This window comes from Lepidochelys olivacea (assembly GCF_965140295.1).
Source record: "Lepidochelys olivacea isolate rLepOli2 genome assembly, chromosome: 2".
NCBI lineage: Eukaryota > Metazoa > Chordata > Testudines > Cheloniidae > Lepidochelys > Lepidochelys olivacea.
In genome coordinates this window covers 14,990,286-15,012,242 of record NC_140412.1, presented here as the reverse complement: position 1 = coordinate 15,012,242, position 21,957 = coordinate 14,990,286, and the positions used below count along the sequence as shown (strand labels likewise).

Here is a 21,957-nt window from a genome sequence, read left to right as displayed (position 1 = left end):
TTTCCATTAGTCTGAGACATGCTCTAACTATTCATACTGGGCAAGCCTGGAGTTGACTGATGAAGTTCAGAAGAGTGAGGAATCTGTCTTGTGACAAGTAGGCTTTTTGGTACTGCGGAGTCCAATATTGCCCCTATGAAATCTATTCAGTGAGGGTCAGACTGTATTTCTCCTTGTTCTCTCTGAAACCCAAAGCAGCGAAGAGCATGAAGGCTACCTTTGATGAATTGCTCACTTGCTGAGGAGACTGTCCTTGAATTAACCAGTTGTTGAAGTATAGGTAGACATGCACGTCCTTCCTCCCTAAGGGAGCCACCATGAATGCTTGGCACTTTATGAATACTCTGGGACCAGTGGAGAGACCAAAAGAAGTCATGCTGTATTGGTAATGTGACTAGCAACCAGCCAATTTAAGGTATTTCTTATGGGCTGGGTGAATTGCTATCTGGAAACAGGTGTCCTGTAAATTGAGTGCAAACTAATATTGAAGATCTAGGGTAGGAACTATAGAAGTGAAGGTCACCATCCTGAACTTGAAGCAATGTATGAATTGGTTGAGTCATTGGAAGTCCAGGATGGGATGCCAGTTCCCTTTCTTCTTTGGAATTAGGAAATAATCTGAATAACCCTCCTCACCTTGGAATTCTATAGGGACTTCTTCCACTGCTCTGAATTGCATAAAGGCTTCCTCTTCCTTTAACAGTATCTTATCAAGGGTGTCCCTGAAGAGAATGAGAGAGGGAAGTGTCAGAGAGGGAGGGACTGGAACTGGACAGAGTACCTCTTATCCACAATTTCCATGACCCACTTTTTTGAGATAATCTGGTTTCAGGCCTCCTAAAAATAAAAGATAGTTCCAAGTGGGGGAAAAAGTAGATCCTGCTATTCTATGCAGACTCTCAACCATCCTGTCAAATTTTCTGGCATGACGTCAGTGCAGAGTGTGTGGCAGAAGGGTCTTCTCCTCTGCAACCTCTCTTTTCCTCAGGGGCTCTAAAGATCTTAGTTATCCATAATATTAGGGGAGGGTTGCCTCTGATAGGTGAGGCTTGTAGAGTTCCCTCCTTAGGGTTTGGGTATACCTTTCTAGGGATTGCAAAGTGATCCTTAAGTCCTTCAAAGTGTGCAGGGCTTTGACAGTGTGTGTATGAAATAGGTCACAGCCTTTGAAGAGAAGGTCCCCCCATGGTCATTTGAACCTCCTTCCATATTCCCGAAGACTGCAACCATGAAGCCCTGCACATTGTAACAGCAGCTGCTATACAACACGCTGCTGTGTCAGACATTGAGAGAAGCCTGCAGAGAAGAGTGAACTGCTAGTTGTCCCTCCATTATCAAGAAGTTTAACTCCTCTCTCTGCTGTGAGGGAGTCTCTCAATGAACTGCAACATCCAGCTCCAAATCAAGAAGTTTTATTTAACCTGGAACACATGGTAATTCAACAGACATCTAAAAGGTGGCTCAGGAATAAGCCTTTTGCCAAAGTAGTCCAGTTTCTTTGGATCTTTACCCCAGTGTCATTTTGGGTGGACTCTGCAGTTTAGACTTCTCATGAACTAGGGACCCAGTTGTTGGATAGTTATAAAAATACTCAAGCCCCTTTGAGGGGAGATGGTAGCTGGGATGACCAGAGCTCTTTGGCCGGCTCCAATACATTCTCATTTATTGGCATTGCACACCTGCCAGGGATCAAGGAGTGCAGGATGACCAATTGGTTCTGAGACTCCTCCTGTACTTGAATCTCCAGTGTGTCAACTGTTTGTTCCAGTGAACTCCTGAAAGATGTGTTAATTGTCTGGCTGGGTTGGGACCACTGGAGCGATGGCTTCATCCAGGGAAGATGTAGATATGTCCAGTCTCTTCTAATGGCAATCTGGTTCTTGCATGTCATCCTGTTCAATGTCCCAGTGGACCATTTTCTCTTCCTGAGGTGGTCTGTGAGGGAAAGAAGACCTGATTTTGGAAGCAGGAGCAGAGATGATATTTTCTGCTGTACTGCATCCCCCAGGATGCCCTGAATAGGGAATGGTTCTGATGAAGAAGCGTACTCTTCCTGAGACTCCCAATGTCAATTACTTGTAGGGATGTCTTCTGGAGAGAATGTGTCACATTTATGGCCACCACCACTTCCTGATAAGATCTGCCCCAATCAACCAATCATCCAGAAACGGTAAAACATTTATATCCCAACGATGTAGGTGGATGGCAACTACTGCCAGAATATCTTGGAGGCAGAAGATAGGGTGAAAAGAAGCACCTGGTATTGGTAGATATCATTGTTGATTAGAAAATAAAAGAAACCTCTTGTGTGAAGGGTGAATAGCCACATGAAAATATGCATCTTGTAGGTCGAGAATCACAAACCAATCTCCTGAATCTAACAAGGGAATTACTGCTGAAAGGGTCACCAACCTGAATTTGTGCTGTTCCACATATCTGTTTAGATATTGGGATCTAAAATTGGCCTTCAACCTCCATTCCACTTGGAATCAGGAAGTATGTTGAATAGAATACCCTTCCCCTGTGCTGCACAAGAACTGGTTCTATAGCCCCAACACACAGAAGTGAGGCAACCTCATGTCAGCAATTAATCATGAGATGGTTCCCTGAACAGGGAAGGGGAGGGAGAATGGATAGGAGGGAACAGAACTGAAATGGACTGTGCAGCCAAATGTTATGGCTTCCAAACCCCATTTGCTCCATGTTATATTCTCCCATGCAGCTTGAAAATGGGAGAGGTGACATCCGAAAGGAGGGGATGGGGTTTGATATTGCAGCTGTAAGTCCTAGTCAATCGGGGGGTTGAGACTCTCGACCAAGTCATCAGAACTGTCACTTAGAGGTTGTGGATGGCTGAGAAGATGTAGCTGTAGCTGAAGGAGGTTTCTTTTTAGAGTATTTTGGTCTCTTGGCTCAGGGCTCAGCTGTTCCACAATAAGTTGAATACGGGGTTGGGCATGCTCTTTGTGCTGTCTGAGACCAGCTAAATCTCCTTTAATTTACAGCAGTATAAATTTCCAAGGATCTTAACATAGCTCAAGTACTTTAGAATGTGGAGAGATGTACCTGTCAAATCTTGAAAGAGAGTGTGACTGTCAAAGGCAAGGTCCTCAGTGGTGCTCTGATCCTCACTTGGGAAGCCCAAAAGCTAAGATGCTCTTCTCATGAACACCACATTGAACACGATGCAGTGTCAGCAGCATCCCAGAAGGCCTGGAGTGATGTTCTTGCCAGGAGCTGACCCTCTTGAATAATGGCCTTAAATTGGTTATGTTCCTCTTGCAGATGATCCATAAAGAAATAGAATTTGTTGCCATTCAAACAGTCAAATTTGGCCATGAGCACCTGATGGTTCGTTGTTCTAAAGTGAAGTGTGGCTGAAGAGTAAGATTTTCAGCCAAAAATATTAAGCCTCCTGTGGTCCTTGCTGTACAGGGTGGACTTTGAGGTATGTTATCTGCTTTGTTCATTAACAGCCTCCACTACAGGGAATCTGGATCCAGGTGAGAAAATTAAAACTCTGATTCCCTGGCAGGGACAGGATACTTTTTATCTGCCCTTTTGTAGGTAGGTGGTGTGGTAGCTGGGGTTTGTCAAATAGATTTAGTGGGTTCCATAAGAGTTTCACTGACCAGAATGGATGCTAAACTATAAAATATTCAGGAGTTTATGGTTGGATACTTAAACCTCTTCTAAAGGAATCTGAAGCATTTCAGCAATTCGCTTAATCAGTTCTTAGAACTGCCTGAAGTTATCTGCCACAGAAGGCAGTGGAGGCATCACAGCTTCACCAGGCAATGAGGAGGAAATATTTGTAAAAGGCATCAACTCCTTGTCTACCCTTGATTTTTGCACCACCAAGGTCTCCCCCTCAACCACCTCTGCCACAAGCTATGCTAGAGGAGAATAAGCCCTTCTTTGCTCCCTCCGATGGTGTGAAGAATTGCTGCAAATTGTTGACAACAGAATGCCCAAAGGTCCCAACAAGGATATTGGTGGAGGCATCCATCTGTGTTCTTGTCATGTGGGTGTCGTTTGAGGTCTATCCTCTGCCAATTAATCAGTGTAAGAGACACAGTTATGTGTTTTAGAGTAGACAGGGAAACCATGTACCAATATCTGAGAGTCTGAGGAGTCCTTCTAAACATACTCCAAGGTGTGGGGGAGGATAACTGTTCAACTTGTACGGTAGACAACAGCGAGTATGGTACTTTAACTAATGGGGGGTGGTAACTGAGTAAGTCTTGGTGTGGATAAACCCGCGGTACCAGTTAACAGAGGAGACTCCAGCTCCAAAAATACTAGAAGGTCCTTGAAGTATCAAAATTCTTGAGGTACCAATGGCATCAAAGAATGGGTCGAGCAAGAACCTGTAGAGGATGGCTTTGGTACCAAGATAGCTGGCACCCAGGGCTTGGCATTGGAAAGAGTCGACTGCGATTACATCAGTAACATAGGCAGTTGAACAGTCTTCGGTATCATACACTTCCATGTTATCAGTACCGACTGTTGTTTGGGGACACGCATAGAATACTCCTGGAAGTGGCTCTGCAGCTCTGGGTATGGGTACCTGAGCTCGGTACCAAGTCTGTCTATGACAATTGACTTCTTGAATCTGTCTTCACTGTCCTTGCAGTACAGAAAGCACTCAGAGCCTGCACTGAATTCCCTTTGGGACCGAGGTCTCCATAGCATTCTCGGGCATCGGAGTCAGACTTTCTCAGAGATTTAGTCTTTATCTCTTTCTGCATCCAGGCAGCAGATGTCGATGCTACCTTTGCTGAGGTCTTCAGTGCTGTAGATGTAACCAGTACTGCCTACGTCTCAAGTAGTTGCCAATGACCGAGATCTTGAGGTAGACAGGGCACTAACCGTACTGGGAGGTCTGTGTATGTGGTGCGGGTTGTCCTCTGCCCCTGAAGCTGGTCGTAAGGCTTACTTCATCATCAGGAATTAAAACTTGATCTCCCTATTTTTTCGGGATCTACCTTTGAAAGAAGTGCAGATCCTACACTCACTGGGAACATGAGTATCTCCCAAAGAGTGGAGGTACTGAAAATGCCCATCACTTATCAGGATAGTCTCACAGCAGGAGAGACACCTTTTAAATCCCAAGAGCCCAGCATCTCCAAGCAAAATAACAAAAGATTACCCCTTAATAGGGAAAGATTTTAAATCAATCTATGTCAATCTATAATTTTTTAAAGGAAAGATAAAAAGGGAAAAACTATTCCAACAACTATAAACACTATCAAAGAACTAACTACATACTAACTAACTGCTAAATACAGTACTAAAGAGAACAGGCACACAGCAGACTCCATCTCAGGCCAAAGGACGTTGACAAGGGACTGAGGGCTGTTCATCCATGGCCCTTTATATCTTTGGTACAGGGCATGAGGCAATGAGGTGAGGGCATGAGGTGAGCTTGCATGTGTGGACCAAACAGGCACAGCCACCAAAAATCTCTGATCAAAGATGTAGAGTACAGGCATACCTGAACTGGAGCACCCACAGGGACAGTATTTGAAGAAACACCAACTATTATTTTGTTAATCCTGCTAGACATTACAGTAGTTAACCTTAGCACTGTATTACTCCTGGAGGAATTCTGCACTGCTGCACATGCAGAATTTGAGCAGAAATTAATGTTGTGCACACAGAATTTCCCCCCCGCACCCCCACAGAAATGGGCTGCAGAGCTGCTGGCCGCCAGTAGGGGCTGCTGGACCCAGCAGAGCCCAGCTCGCAAATAGAAGACACTGCCGGGGGAGGGAGAGGGAGCTGGAGCGTTCCTGGGAACTGCAATTCTCAGCATGCCCTGAAGGAAGGAGGTGGTGTGCTGGAAACGCCATACAAGCTCAGGACCCAGCATCAGGTTGTTTCTCCTTGGGGAGAAGGAGGGGGTGCAGGTTTTAGCTTGGGGGGGGGGTCCACCTCTCCTGAGCTTGGGGTGGGGGAGTGGGGAGAAGGAGGGGGTGCAGGTGTTTGGGTTGCGGGGTCCACAGCTGGGTTCTGGAGGGGAAGGGGTGCAGGTGTCTGGGCTGGGGGCAACCCGCATCCGGACTCTGGTGGGGAGGGGGCAGAGAAACAGAATTGGGTTGTTATAGGGGTTTCTTTAACTCTCTACTCCTGGGGGAAATTTTGTGCGTCTCTGTATTGTTACAGACATACTTGCCGACAGGTATTTTGAAATAAATTAGCAAAATAATGGAAACTGGCATGATTATATAATGTTATTTTGACAAATAATATATGCAGAATTTTTAATATTTTAGTGCAGAATTCCCCCAGGAGTAACTGTATGCATTCAAGCCAGAGATAATGGATAGAAGACAACTTTCGACCATGTAAGAAAGTCCATGATACACTTTTTACACACATTCTAGATCATATCTTGTATTTTCTAGAGAATTTGGAAATTTTGGGGCAAAGATGTAGCAATTTTGTATTTACCTCCCACTTTGCTTCCCCGTCATGTTCCACTAATTTCAGGCCATGCTTGTTCTTAAGATGTCTGTTGAACTCCCATTTTGTACCATACACAAAACTGCAAACTGGGCATTTAATGCCACCTGGGGAAAAAACAAAAACAAAAGAAGATATTTTTGGTATAATTTCCCTTAAACTTCAATGATCCCAGAGAGTATCCTCTTACTACCCTTACATTTTTGGGATACAAGAAAGCTATTCAAGCCTATTCAAGTTTGTGCCTTTTTCTGTCAACTTAAGCAGCAATAACTCACAAGATTTTGCTTTCTCCATGTATTAAACACTTACTATTTTAAGTATAATCAGACTAGCTGAACCACTACAATGTGTATGATACAATTTTGAGTGGATCTTCTCCTCACCCAGTTTGTGTTTCTGTGAGGGGCATGTGAGCCCCAGGGTAGAATGTAAACAAACTATTGACTGGCAAGGACCTGTGTTTTTTGTTTGCTGCACAACTGGAAACCCTTTGAAGGACGGTGAGTACACGTGTGAGAGATGAACCTCTCCACCAAAGAGGACTACACTGATCCTGACCTTCACATCCCACTGCTAGGCCAAAAAAAAAAAAAAAAACAAAACAAAACCAACCACCAAAACACTACTAGGGAAAAAGTGCAGAATGCATTGGTTCCACTTATACAATTATACTTTGTAGACTGTACTGGCTAGCAATTTGTTTTTAGATGGAATTTGTGCCAAGATTTTAAATCTAAAAAGCAGAGATAGGCATGAGCCAAAAGTTTACATCTAGATTCACACCCAAAATTCCTCCAAGTTTGGGGGTATCCATATTCTGAGTTTTGATTTAGGCCCATCTGTAATATAAAGCCTTGTATGTGAATCACAATATTTAGGGAGGGGGAAAGGCTATTAGATCTCCCATCTCTTCAAAGGATGATCAGTTAGAGACTATTTTTTTTTTTAAATGAACTCATCAACAAGGTATCTGAGAACCTCCCCATTATGTATAATCCCAGCAGATAAAAGCAATTTAGATGCTCAACCCAACATCTTGCAGGACTGGAGCCATGGCAGCCTTTGTCTCTGAATTTTGTTTCCCCTTTTTCTTGATACAGCTCCAGTTTGTTGGCCCTTGAAGTACGAAGCAAGGCCTTAGTGGGGTGAAGTGCTTTTGTGAGTGGTGGAGTTCTCTGTCAAGTAGATGTTTGACCATTTTTTTAAAATACTGTCATACTCTTAATATTGTAAATGTTTCCAAAGTTGGGTCCATGTTTTGTTAATAAAAACAAAAACAAAACTCCTTTAATGCTGTTGTTCAGTGTTATCAGACTTCATAGCAGTACATCCAGTAAGATTATTCACTTTTCTGGGACTTCTGCAATATCCTTGTTTTACTTTGGTAACATAAAATGGAAACTGCACCTTACCCTAAATATCTTTGCTTTTGTGAGTTTGAACTATAGATTTATTTTAACATTTTTAAAGTGTAAATACAGGTATCTTTTCATTATGGTCTTTAAACGGATATGGTACGTTGTTTACAGTGTCTTCACAGCAGCATAATTAAAAAAACTAGTACAGTATGACAAAATCATAAACTTCCAATTTCTACATTAGATTTCACCAATTTTTTAACAGTTTTTTTATGAAAATAATTTGGCCAAATATCAGAACTTAGATGCATGCAGTTATGCAAATTAGTATTTGTTTTCACTGGATTTTTTTTCATCACTAAACCAAACTACAAATAGATTGAATACAACGGTGTGTTGTATCAGATGACTAGACCACACTAAATTAAATAAATATAAATATTAGGGGAGCTCCTTGTGCCTTCTTAAGTACTATGCCACCAGATGGCCCTCTAGACATCATCATCCATTCCCCTGGCAAACGATGGCTCCAGCTAGTGCTAATTAAATGCTTGATGTGTACTCTGGTAGGCTGATTACAAGTCAAGTTCTCATTGCACACAGTATTGCATGAATAAAGTGATTAGCTAGAACATTCATTTGTACAGCAATGGAAAGCTAGCATATGGTATTCCGCAGATGGAGTGAAATTAAACTTTATATTCTGATAAAACAGAACAAAATTTAGTTTAGCTGCCAGGCTCTTTCACTGACACTTATTAATCCTCAAGGATGCCACTCTCTCCCTCTCCCTAGATATTATAATCTTTACCAAACCTCCCGATTACAGCAGAGGCTCACTGCTATGTCTTTATAACTAAAGTGAAATTGCTTCTCTATTAATGGGCATAATATGAAACAGAGTACAAAAGAAAACTATCTTTAGTTCAGGTTAGGACAAAGATACTCTCCATTGCAAAAAAGGGAAATCAAATATTCATTCTACATCACACTTTAATAAAAAATCATCTAGGAGAAAGACCTTTTTATATTACTTCTAAATTAAAATTACTAGAACACTACACCACATTAATTAAAGCTGCAACCTTTGTCATTGTGACTAATTAAAGAACAACAAATGGAAATACACAAATTGCTGATGTACAACTGTGCCAGTTAATTGGCATCAAAGCTCAGGAAAATTAATTTCTACTCAATTCATTAAATACTTGGGACAGATATAGAAAACGTCAGTGAATGACATACCTTATCCACTTTTGACACCAATATTTGTGTCTATAAAATAATGTCTTATATACTTCCAAAGCACCTTCCATCATAGGATCTCAATGCACTTTTAAAACAATTAATTTACTAACACAACATCCCCATGAGATCGGTATTATTATTTGTATTGCAGTAGCACCAACAGGATCAAGCTGTGATTGCAAGATGCTCTACAAACACAGAAATAGAAAGTTCCTGTCCTATAAAGTCTGTAAGCCACATGAAGAAGACAGACTATGGATATGAGGGAAACAGGGTGAAGAGAAGGTAAGTGGGTCATCTGTAGTTTAGACAAAGAAGGGATAAGTGATTTGTCCTAGATCACAAAGAAAGTCTGAGGCAGAACTGGGGACAGAATCCATGCTTCCTGACTCCCAAGATCAGGAGATTATCTCCATACCATGCTTTCCTGTTTGATTACCTAACCAGGCAAGTGACCAAGGTTCCAAAAGCAATTAAAAAAAAACAAAAGAAACCCATTAAAAACTGTGTACAGTAAAAACAATGAGGAGTCCTTGTGGCACCTTAGAGACTAACAAATTTATTTGGGCATCAGCTTTCATGGGCTAGAACCCACTTCATCAGATGCAACGAAAGCTTATGCCCAAATAAATCTGTTAGTCTCTAAGGTGCCACAAGGACTCCTTGTTGTTCTTCCTGATACAGACTAACATGGCTACCACTCTGAAGTGTGCACAGTGTATCACAAGATATTTTTGAGCCCTATGCCAGCTGAGCCCATACTGTTAGAATATTAATTTTCCACTGTTAAACACTTTTTAAAAATCAATTTTGTTGTAAGTTACATAATTCTATAAAGCTGAGGTGTATGAAAGCATCTGCTTTTCTGCATTCACTGCTGCTATGAATTTCTAATAGCAGTCTAAAAATAAAATACTGCTGTGTGTCACTTGGCTGTGTAATTGCTTGGATGATTAGCATAGCACCTCTTGTACTATACATGCACTTTCAGAAGGCTTTGGGAAGAGTTTAATAGTCTACATGAAAATAACATTTTCAATTAAGGTATTTATACAATTTAAAAGATGGAGTCTCAACTTTTAATTCTGAATGAAATTGTGACACAAGGAAAAACAGTGTTATTTAAAAGTGGTTTAGCATTTCTGATGGACAAGGATTCTTTGTAAAAAGAATAATTTGGAAATGCTGTTTAGAAATAATGACATGCTTGGGAGAATTGTAATTTATTCATTATCTAATATTTTTGCATTATTCTGGTATCTATTCTGTAACAAAAAGAGAAATTCTAAAGTTCCAACAATTTCAAAGTAACGTACTGGGCTTTAGCAATGAAATGGCCATTAAAGGGAAAGATATACAACAGCATAAAGGGCAATGAGGCACTCAACTCCAATTGAAAGTTGTGGCAGAGCTCCAACCTTGTCCCCATGGGTACCACGCTTCCAGGCGGTTTATGCTAGCTTCAGAGGCTCACTGCAACCCTCCACATAGCCCTTCTCTCTCGAGGGCCATGGAAACAGTCTTCTGAGCCCTTTTCATCATAAGCCAGCAATGGAGGTTGGTGAGAGAATTCCCACAGTCTCAGTTGCTCCTACGCCTCATGCTAAAACAGTTTAGCCTCCTGTCCTGAAATGGGCCTGTTTTCCCCTCCCAGGAGATGTTTCTGTAGTGGTGAATTGGGGGAAACCCAGGCCCGCCCTCTACTCCGGGTTCTGGCCCAGGGACCTTAATTGTAGCAGCTGTTGGCAGCCAACCTTTTACTGCCAGAGTTGCTACATTTCCCTGAGCCACTTTCCCACAGCTTTCCTGATTCTCCCTTCTTCACCCTTACCTTTGGGCTTCCTTACCAATGACTTGAGAGTGTCTTCATTAACCGGACCTTCAGCCGCACTTCCTCTCCCCTGGTTCCTCTCTGCCTGACTGCAGACAGCCCTTTTATATTATCAGAGGGGCCTTAATTAGAGTCAGATGGTCACATTAGCTTAATGGCCTCACCTGACTCTGCAGGTTAATTGAAGTCAAGTGTTCTCATTAGCCTGGAGCAGCCCCTGCTCTGGTCAGGCAGGGAACAGAAAACTGTTAATCCAGTGGCCAGTATATCTGCCTTCTGCTACTCTGCTGTAACCGCATTCCTGTCCCTTTTGTTCATTAGTTGTCCCCCGTAATTACTTGGTTTTCCAGGTCCTGTGGACCCCGCCCTTAGGCTGGGGGGGATCCTTTAGCTTCCTGGATCCCAATAAGGCTACTCTGCTGTTCCCAACTGGCCTGGGTCTATCACAAAGTGAATGGGCCATAGGAATCATAGAATCATAGAATATCAGGGTTGGAAGGGACCTCAGGAGGTCATCTAGTCCAACCCCCTGCTCAAAGCAGGACCAATCCCCAATTAAATCATCCCAGCCAGGGCTTTGTCAAGCCTGACCTTAGAAGTTTTTAAGGAAGGAGATTCTACCACCTCCCTAGGTAACACATTCCAATGTTTCACCACCCTCCTAGTGAAAAAGTTTTTCCTAATATCCAACCTAAACCTCCCCCACTGCAACTTGAGACCATTACTTCTTGTCCTGTCCTCTTCTACCACTGAGAATAGTCTAGAACCATCCTCTCTGGAACCACCTCTCAGGTAGTTGAAAGCAGCCATCAAATCCCCCCTCATTCTTCTCTTCTGCAGACTAAACAATCCCAGTTCCCTCAGCCTCTCCTCATAAGTCATGTGTTCCAGACCCCTAATCATTTTTGTTGCCCTTCGTTGGACTCTTTCCAATTTATCCACATCCTTCTTGTAGTGTGGGGCCCAAAACTGGACACAGTACTCCAGATGAGGCCTCACCAATGTCGAATAGAGGGGGACAATTGCGTTCCTCAATCTGCTCGCTATGCCCCTACTTATACATCCCAAAATGCCATTGGCCTTCTTGGCAACAAGGGCACACTGCTGACTCATATCCAGCTTCTCGTCCACTGTCACCCCTAGGTCCTTTTCCGCAGAACTGCTGCCTAGCCATTCGCTCCCTAGTCTGTAGCTGTGCATTGGGTTCTTCCATCCTAAGTGCAGGACCCTGCACTTATCCTTATTGAACCTCATCAGATTTCTTTTGGCCCAATCCTCCAATTTGTCTAGGTCCCTCTGTATCCTATCCCTGCCCTCCAGCGTATCTACCACTCCTCCCAGTTTAGTATCATCCACAAATTTGCTGAGAGTGCAATCCACACCATCCTCCAGATCATTTATGAAGATATTGAACAAAACCGGCTCCAGGACCGACCCCTGGCGCACTCCACTTGACACCGGCTGCCAACTAGACATGGAGCCATTGATCACTACCCGTTGAGCCCGACAATCTAGCCAACTTTCTACCCACCTTATAGTGCATTCATCCAGCCCATACTTCTTTAACTTGCTGACAAGAATACTGTGGGAGACCGTGTCAAAAGCTTTGCTAAAGTCAAGAAACAATACATCCACTGCTTTCCCTTCATCCACAGAACCAGTAATCTCATCATAGAAGGCGATTAGATTAGTCAGGCATGACCTTCCCTTGGTGAATCCATGCTGACTGTTCCTGATCACTTTCCTCTCATGTAAGTGCTTCAGGATTGATTCTTTGAGGACCTGCTCCATGATTTTTCCGGGGACTGAGGTGAGGCTGACTGGCCTGTAGTTCCCAGGATCCTCCTTCTTCCCTTTTTTAAAGATGGGCACTACATTAGCCTTTTTCCAGTCATCCGGGACTTCCCCCGTTTGCCACGAGTTTTCAAAAATAATGGCCAATGGCTCTGCAATCACAGCCGCCAATTCCTTTAGCGCTCTCGGATGCAACTCGTCCGGCCCCATAGACTTGTGCACGTCCAGCTTTTCTAAATAGTCCCTAACCACCTCTTTCTCCACAGAGGGCTGGCCATCTATTCCCCATGTTGTGATGCCCAGCGCAGCAGTCTGGGAGCTGACCTTGTTCGTGAAGACAGAGGCAAAAAAAGCATTGAGTACATTAGCTTTTTCCACATCTTCTGTCACTAGGTTGCCTCCCTCATTCATTAAGGGGCCCACACTTTCCTTGGCTTTCTTCTTGTTGCCAACATACCTGAAGAAACCCTTCTTGTTACTCTTAACGTCTCTCACTAGCTGCAGCTCCAGATGCGATTTGGCCCTCCTGATCTCATTCCTACATGCCCGAGCAATATTTTTATACTCTTTCCTGGTCATATGTCCAACCTTCCACCTCTTGTAAGCTTCTTTTTTATGTTTAAGATCTGCTAGGATTTCACCGTTAAGCCAAGCTGGTCGCCTGCCATATTTACTATTCTTTCGACACATCGGGATGGTTTATCCCTGTAACCTCAACAGAGATTCCTTGAAATACAGCCAGCTCTCCTGGACTCCTTTCCCCTTCATGTTAGTCCCCCAGGGGATCCTACCCATCTGCTCCCTGAGGGAGTCGAAGTCTGCTTTCCTGAAGTCCAGGGTCCGTATCCTGCTGCTTACCTTTCTTCCCTGTGTCAGGATCCTGAACTCAACCAACTCATGGTCACTCATGGTCAGTTAGGAACCTAACTTCAATTTGTGTCTTTTAATATCTCCCCCTAAATCAATGGGAGCTGAATGGTTAAAAACCCCATTCAATGCTTTGAATAATTATCCTTAAGTGTGAGGCCAAAGCAGTTTCCATTTACAACAGATCTGCACTGGTTTACTTATCTTGACTTATTTATTGGGGGATTAACTTGGTGCCATTCAGTCTCAGTTCTCATTTCAGGATTAGCTCAATCTTTCAAAACTATCATGGAAATTTATCAGCTGATCACTCATTTGAAAAGAAACTGAAAAGATTGGGACTGTTTACCTTAGACAGGAGATGAATAAGAGGAGACCTGATAAAAGTATATAAAATAATGAATGCTGTAGAGAAGACAGATTGAGAACTTCTGTTCATCCTGTCACATAACCTAAGAATAGGGGACAGTGAATGAAATCATAATGTTGCCATTTCAGAAGCTAGAAAAGAAAATACTTTTTTCACACAGATAATTAAACTGTTCAATTCACTCCTCAATGTTCACCTTCAAATCGACTTTGCTTCAACAGTGAAAACAAACAGACAGATGTGCTGCTTTTAACTGGAAATTTACCTTGTTGGATAAGGGCTTCTGCAGCAAGTTCACCAGTACCTACATTAACATACTCTTCATTGGGATGCTTCCTGTTGTAATGCCTCTTCAGGGAGCCAGATATATTGCAGGAATAATGACAGTGTGCACAACGGAAAGGCTAGAGAGAAAAAAAAAAAAAGGAGAGTTACAACTTGTCATGCACGTCTGCTTTCTGTAGAGATGGGTCCAAGCTGCAGTATTCAGACACAAACTTCCCCAAAATTCAAGAGGGTTCACATTGGTTAGGGCATATATCTGTCTCATTTATTCCAGGAGCTTTCAAACCAACACACAAGTATGTTTTAGCTAACTTACAGAAAATGTGTTGCTTTTTTAATCATTTACTCTAAACTATGTATCCTCACAACACTGTTTCACAAGTACAAACAGCTACACTGTGTTTATAAGTAATTGTTTTCCACAATTGGTAATTACGGGTCTCATCAAGCAAAGTCACGCTATCAAACATACTGCTTGCCACCTTGAGTAGGATCAGGGTCTCTCACCTCTGTAGGCAATATATAATCTTGATTTGAAAGGGGAAAGGAGGAGGACAGTAAATAAAAATTATTTGTATGTATAAATAAATTTTTGGGGTTTTGTTTTGGTAATGATCACAAAATTACAAGCGCAGGGTAAAACAGGTTGAAAGCATTAAGAAAGTCACAATGTTGGCATTTTTAGTATTATTAAATTATATAGCAGTGAAATGAATGCTCTGAAAATTTAATGGCATATTTCTTGAATGTAAATTTAATGTATTCTGTCTTGTACTGCTTTACACCTCATGTCTGTTCATGTCTGGATAGTGGGCGATGTATGAGCTGCTATGGCAGTTCTAATTCACAGGGAGATTCCTGCAGATTAGCTGAATCCCCAACTACCCAGATGAGACAGGTTAAGAGCTTCCAGAGTAGTGCAAAACAGTTGGAATATTGGAATACTTTTTATAGTGGGGGTGCTGAAAGCCACTGAACAAAACTCTCAGCCTTGTATATGATGGAAACCACATCAAGCCAGGGGGTGCTGCTTCACCCCCCGCACCCATAGTACCACCACCCCTGGTGCAAAACAGCCTTATGCCAAGGTCGACATGAAGTTTTTGCCGGTATAGAAATGGCTATTAGGGGATCAATTCTTTCCAACATTTCTATACTGGAAAAAGCCCTAGCGTGGACACAGTTAGATCAGTACAGAAGTTCTTTTGCTAATATAGACTATTTTGCTTGCTCAACCGGCGTAAAAAGTATTGGCAAGAAAGTGCTTTTTTGACAGCATAAACTGTATCTGTACTAGGAGGGTGTTGCTGGTAAACTATGCTAGCAATACTTTTAAATGTACATTAGGCCGCAGTGGGGCTCAGGATCTGGCCTTCTGTGTCTTGTTTTCTCATCTGTAAAAGGGGGATATTACTATCACACAGTGGTTTTGTGAGGCTAAACTAATTAATGTTTACAAAGTGCTTTGAGGTGTAATGACAGATGAGTATAGAAGTATTGTATTCCCACAGTGCTTTATGCAAGGGAAAGAGCATTACGCCCAATGTTCTAGCAAATTCACTGGATAAATACATTTTTCTACCTGCAGTACCCCTGAACTTCCAATCAGATGCAGTATTCTTCTCTTCTCATCCTCAACTAAGAGCCGCTGTGCTTTTACCTACACCAGAGGTATGTTGTGAGGCTTAATTCTTGCTATGTGTTTTCAGAGCCTATAGCAGGGACTGTTTGGTCAGCAGGTCTACTGGTAGGGCCTCCTACTCCAGGATCTATTTTAGGTCAATCTGTCCTGAACAGGATTCAGTTGGGTCAACCTCCTTGACAGTAACCCCCAAGTTCTGCCCAACGGATAAGCATAGAGGAATCTGGAGTGGATAGGGGGACGTGGGCTCTCCCTATTCACCAGGACTTGGCCCACGGCCTTGGAAGTGTGATAGTGTGGCAAGGCTTATGTTCAACCCACCTCCTGCTCACATTCCCTTGCGACACTTCCTACCACACCGGATGCCGCAGTGTGGTGCATGGCTACAGTTTTGTTATAGTAATTTTCTCAAACCCCAGAGTCTCAGAATGAATGCAGGTGACCCTCTGGTGCCCCTGCACAAAGTACTCCCTACTCTGGTGTGATATCAAAAAGTAGGGGGAAAGATCACAGCTGGACCTCCTTGATAAGAGCTTCTTCTTCTACTGTTGCAGAGCAGTGTCCTCCAGGAAATGGCTTCTCTCCGCCTCACTGCCTGGATTTCTGGAGCTCTCTTTATACAGCTCCTTTCCCCAGGAGTATGCTCAGCAGTGACTATGGGGTGGAGCTTTCCTGGCCAGTACTGCTCCAGGTTTCCCACTATCTTGGCCATAGTGAGGGTTTGTAAACCCCATTAAAGAGCCACAAAAGAAAGACTCTACAGAAGTAGTATTTATCCCAACATTCAATTATAGTACCCTAAAGTTAAGCAGCTAAAATTTTATTAGGCATCCAAATCTCTATTTATGTGCCAAATATTAGACACACAATTTTGAAAATTAGACCCATTATTTTGTACATGTGCACCATGGTGCTTGATATTAAATATTAACCTTACATGTTCACAAAGACAATATATGTGAAGGGTAGAAGGATGCCAGTAACAAACTACCATTACACCTATACATTTACAAAACAGGTGGAGAAATGTCAGTAAACCTTGTAAGAAAACAGAAATACTAAACTGTACTGTATACCTCATTTTTTAAAAAAAAATTTAAACAAAGGCAAACAATTTCTGAATGCATCCTCTGTTTCTATGAAGATGCAGAGTAAAAAATATATGGGGAATCCAGCTGATTTAGCACACTGCCTGAACTTTCTGCCAACATTTAAAAATTTTAAATAGTGCTTACAACACAAATATATTTATGCTCAAGACGGTCTTCTAATGGGCATCATTACCAGCTCCACCATGAATATTTCATGTTATTTTGAAAGTAAGACAAATTAAAGTCATTCTCCAACTGTAACACAGGATACAAGCTTCAAAAAGTTAATTTGTCATTACATATTAATCAGCAGTGGATCAAATCTATTTGATCTGTAACTTAATGGCACACAAAGAGCAGATCTTTCACCTGTATTTTTTCAGGTAATTAAAGAGAGCTCTCTGAACAGTCTGCTCTCTGCAGTTAATGATTTCAATTGTGTGTTTGCTGTGCTAATTAGCCTGTCAAAAGTATTCAGAGTAAACAACCGCCTCTTTAAATTTGGGTCCATTATTCCACATTTGTCTAAGGGTAACCAATAGTATGGATAGAATGTGATGTCATCTTCTGAAACTTGATAAGCAATTAATTATAATAAATTACAGTATTCAACTCAGTAGGGAATATGAAAGCTAGGTTTCTGAAGGGGTAGGAGTGCAAGGAAGAAAGACACACACAGAAGCCCTATCCACAGTAGGGAATTTTTCTAAAAACTTCCTCCTGTTGTCAATATCTGTTCACAGCTTCACCAGTGTTAGCAACATTAGAAGCCCAAATATAGAAAGAAGGGCGGCTGGTTGCTGCAGGAGTTTCTGAATACAGTGTCGATCTATGTGCTCTAGGCAAGGTTTCATAACATTGTTATAACACCAGAAGCCCTGCTATGCTATGGCTCCCAACACTGGAAGCTCTGGTAAGAGTGAGCAATGGTGGGAAATTTACTATTTCTTTACCCTAGAAAGGACCAGAGATAGACAGAAGGCTGCAGTATAGCTGGAATAAGATGAATTTTGCTGACTGTGACAAAAGACCAAGAAATCTTGATCTTTAAGAATCAGTGCTGTATGTGCATCTGAGAGCCTGACTGTTCACCAGAGTACAATATCTGTATGACAGCAGATTAGTAAACCTATGCAAAATAATTCTAATCAATTGGGTAAATCTGACTTGCATGTTATAAGAGACCGAATAAATTCACAGAACCATTTTGAGACAATCATGGTGACACATATGGATTGACTGGTTAAAGGGTCACCATCAACTTAAAATCTAATATATCCAAACATGAGTTAAAAGTAGTTTCTGGTACATTTGCACCCAAGTCCTTTGCTAATTGTTTGAGTTTTACAGTCACATTTTTCTACCATTTTAAATGCTTTTTGCTCTCCATTTGCTGTGTGAAAAATCCACATGAACAACAGAAGAAACTGAGTACGGCTCTGCAACTGGATGCACAGAGTATCTTCTGTGAAGTGAAAAAGGTGTGGAAATTTTTTCTAACAGTCCTCTAGACTTCAGTGAAAATATTCTGTTATTCTGTAATTTTAATAAAGATTTGTTGGGGGGAAAATCCTGCAGGAACTAGTAATTAATATTACTGTTCCTTTAATTAAGAGAAGCATTAAAAGATTACAGAGCCCCTGGACAAATACACTGTTAGCATTAATTTTAGTCCTTAATTTTGCAAAAAAGGAACTATTCGGTATAACACAGACTTTGGATAGTGGCCTGTGCAGATATCCCAGGTAGCCCTCAAAATATGTCAATGGCTGAGCTAACCAAACACTAATGTGACCAACAGGGAAAATCCACTATTTTTTTTTTTTAAAAGATCTAATTGTATGTTTAGTTCTGCGTGAACAGATGATAAAAAACAGGAACCTATGTATATTTATGTGCCTATTAATGCCTGAATGTCTCCTATAATCACAAAACTGTCCAGCACTTAGGCATGCTACGTGGCAGTAAATCAATCTATTCTAAAAGATTTGGCATGAAAACTTCAAAAAGGATATTTTCAACTCGGGGATTTTCCTGTTATTTTACTGGCATATACAGTATTTCCTGAGAATGGAGGAAGGAGTGAATAGCCAAGGAATACTTAATGTAAATGTCATATCTTTTCTTTTGAAATGCTGTAAATGTGCCCTAAAAATTCTTTAAAACATACAAACTAATAGTTTTTTTTCCCCATTTTTAAACTACTGTTTTGCTGCTTCCAAAAGAGATATTTGACTCTACCAAAATTAGCTCCAAAAAAATAACAAAAATATTAGAGAAGGGTTGTGACAAACTGCTGAAGCCAAATAGCAGGGTCAGCACTCTGATCACAGTAGCTTCAATTAGTTTCTCCAGCAACAGCTAATTGAGGAAATAGGGAGGAATTAGCTACTCAGAGGCGAAGGCTGGGTTAGAGTTATGGAACCAACTGCTACTTAAGCTGACTACCTTGAAGTGTTGCGGGGGGGGGGGGGGGGAAGAAGGGGAGAGGGGGCTACCTATACCCTGACTGAAGAAGATACTAAGGAAGAAAACAACTTTATTTGAGCATAAGCTTTCGTGAGCTACAGCTCACTTCATCAGATGTAGCTCACGAAAGCTTATGCTCAAATAAATTTGTTGGTCTCTAAGGTGCCACAAGTACTCCTTTTCTTTTTGTGGATACAGACTAACACGGCTGTTACCCTGAAACCTAAGAAAGAAAGGTCTCTTTTCCTCCTATAGCCCTGATGAACAGGGGCTGAAGGTCACAAGTATTAAATAGTTGTATTGCATTGTACAGTGTTGGTGGATAGGACTTGAATAAATTATACAAAGTGAACACTAAAAGAAGGGAGTTTGAGTGGTTTCTATGGTGATCAAGGACAGGGCAGACATATGTCCTATTACAAGTGGGGCATTGTCCAGGATCTTGATTCCTATGCACAGGGTACTTGAAAATTTGTTGAGGGAGAGTGGGAGGGGGCGGTATGAAGATTCAGTGCCTGGACACAGAGCAGACTCTGCAGTGGTGGCAGAAGAAGCAGCAAAAGATGATGCATACCTTCCAGAATCACACCAACCTGAAAGACAACCCCTTCTGGTGTGGCAGTCGGAGCAGCAGAACCTGCAGGAAGTCATCAGGGAGAAGGTGCAATGACCGCTGATACAGAAGTTGATGAGTCCCAGTGCGGAGACCAGGAATCATATACAGGGAGTGATTCTATGCAACGTGAGGCCCAACTGATGACTTGGCTGTGTTCCTGGTAATATCCGAGAAAGTAGCCATGGGAACCGTGTGGAGTAAGGAAATGTGGGCCATCCAGGTGGTACCCTATCTCACCAGGGAACAGGGCTGGCTTTACCATGAGGCAAACTGAGGCAGCCACCTCAGGTGCCAGACTGTGGGGAGGCTCCACTAGGACCCAGAGTGTAGAAAATTGTGTCTGCTGTTGGTGCATATGTATTCTCTCTGCTCTAGATGCACAGAGATGGTGGAGTGCTGTGCTGGAGGAAGGAGGGCACAAGAGACATAACAGGCAGGCAGGAGAAAAGGTGAGCGGGAATAACGGAAAGCAACAGGAGCTGCAGGGAGAGAGCGGAGGAGGAGCCTCTTTGTGAACAGGGGCCGCTAACAGGGAGTTGGGAAGGGGAGTGGGAAGGGGGCGAGGTACACTTGCCATTTTTTAAAACCTTTATACTAAACTATAATCAAAACTTCTTGATTTAAACAAATACCCCATCATTAACCTAGGTAACTGTAGGAGAAAATGCAGGCAGAAGCCCAGCAGCAGAGTGGGGGCTATCCTGTTTATTGCACTCAGTGTAGCACGTATGATTACCTGCCCTGTGGGTGGGTGGAGTACGTGTGCATTCGGTGCAAGGAGCTCCTGGCCCTCAGAGACCATGTACGGGTTTTGGAGGCCAGGGTGGTGGAACTGGAGGAGCTAAGGGATGCAGAGAGGTATTTTGATGAGGCTTTCTGGGACACTGTAGATTTGTCCCACCTCTGGTCAGACAGCCCCTGCGCTGTTAAGGAGGAGGAAAGGCCCAGAGAAGGAGAGTCCAGTCAATGGAAACAGAGGGAAACCTTCCCATAGTTGGGACCCTCCTTCCAGATGATGTTGGGGTATCCTCTCACACTGAGGTTACCTCTCTGGAGGAGGGAACTCCACTCATTAGGAAAAGGCAGGTGTTAGTAATGGGAGATTCGATCATTAGAAACATAGATAGCTGGGTTTGTGATGACTGGGAGAACTGTATGGTGACTTGCCTGCCAGACTTCTGTGTAGTGCTGGCAGGAGCCGGTGGTTGTGGTACATGTAGGTACCAATGACATAGGGAAGGGTAGGAGAGACGTCCTGAAGGCCAAATTTAGGCTGCTAGGAAAGAGACTGAAATCCAGGACCTCTATGGTGGCATTCTCAGAAATGCTACCAGTTCCACGCGCAGGGCCAGGTTGGCAGGCAAAACTTCAGAGTCTCAATGCGTGGATGAGACAATGGTGTCGAGAGGAGGGGTTTAGATTTATTAGGAACTGGGGAAACTTTTGGGATAGGGGAAGCCTATACAGGAAGGACAGCTGGCACTTCACATTAAAAAGGTTGCAGAGCAGTTTTTAAACAAAGAGATGGGGGAAAGCCGACTGCTGCAGAGGTGCACGTGGATCGGACAAAGACTTCCCTCTCTTAGAGGAGAGTCTATTGATAGAAATTCTCTAGGTTTTAGTAAGGATGAGGGGATGAAAGAGGACAAAATATGGGCCAGATCAGACAAGAAACATTCACATAAAGAATCTGACACATCAGAAAAGGGCATACAAATAAACAGTGACAAGTTTTAAAGTGCTTGTACACAAATGCTAGAAGTCTAAATAATAAGATAGGTGAATTAGAGTGCCTCGTGTTAAAGGAGGATATTGATATAATAGGCATCACAGAAACCTGGTGGAGTGAGGACAATCAATGGGACACAATCATTCCAGGGTACAAAATATATTGGAAGGACAGAACAGGTCGTGA

The 21,957-nt window shown here is 42.5% G+C and overlaps 1 protein-coding gene across 1 annotated transcript in view; it reads right to left on the bottom strand.

The window, feature by feature from the left end:
* The window catches only part of ZFAT (zinc finger and AT-hook domain containing), a 136,983-nt gene that overhangs the window by 19,882 nt on the left and 95,144 nt on the right, over window positions 1-21,957 (bottom strand). Inside the window, exons 12-13 of the mRNA XM_084621848.1 lie at window positions 14,205-14,343; window positions 6,457-6,575 (exon numbers count right to left, since the gene is read on the bottom strand). Of these exons, the coding sequence (XP_084477974.1) occupies window positions 6,457-6,575; window positions 14,205-14,343 (258 nt within the window). The remainder of the gene's footprint in view (window positions 1-6,456; window positions 6,576-14,204; window positions 14,344-21,957) is intronic.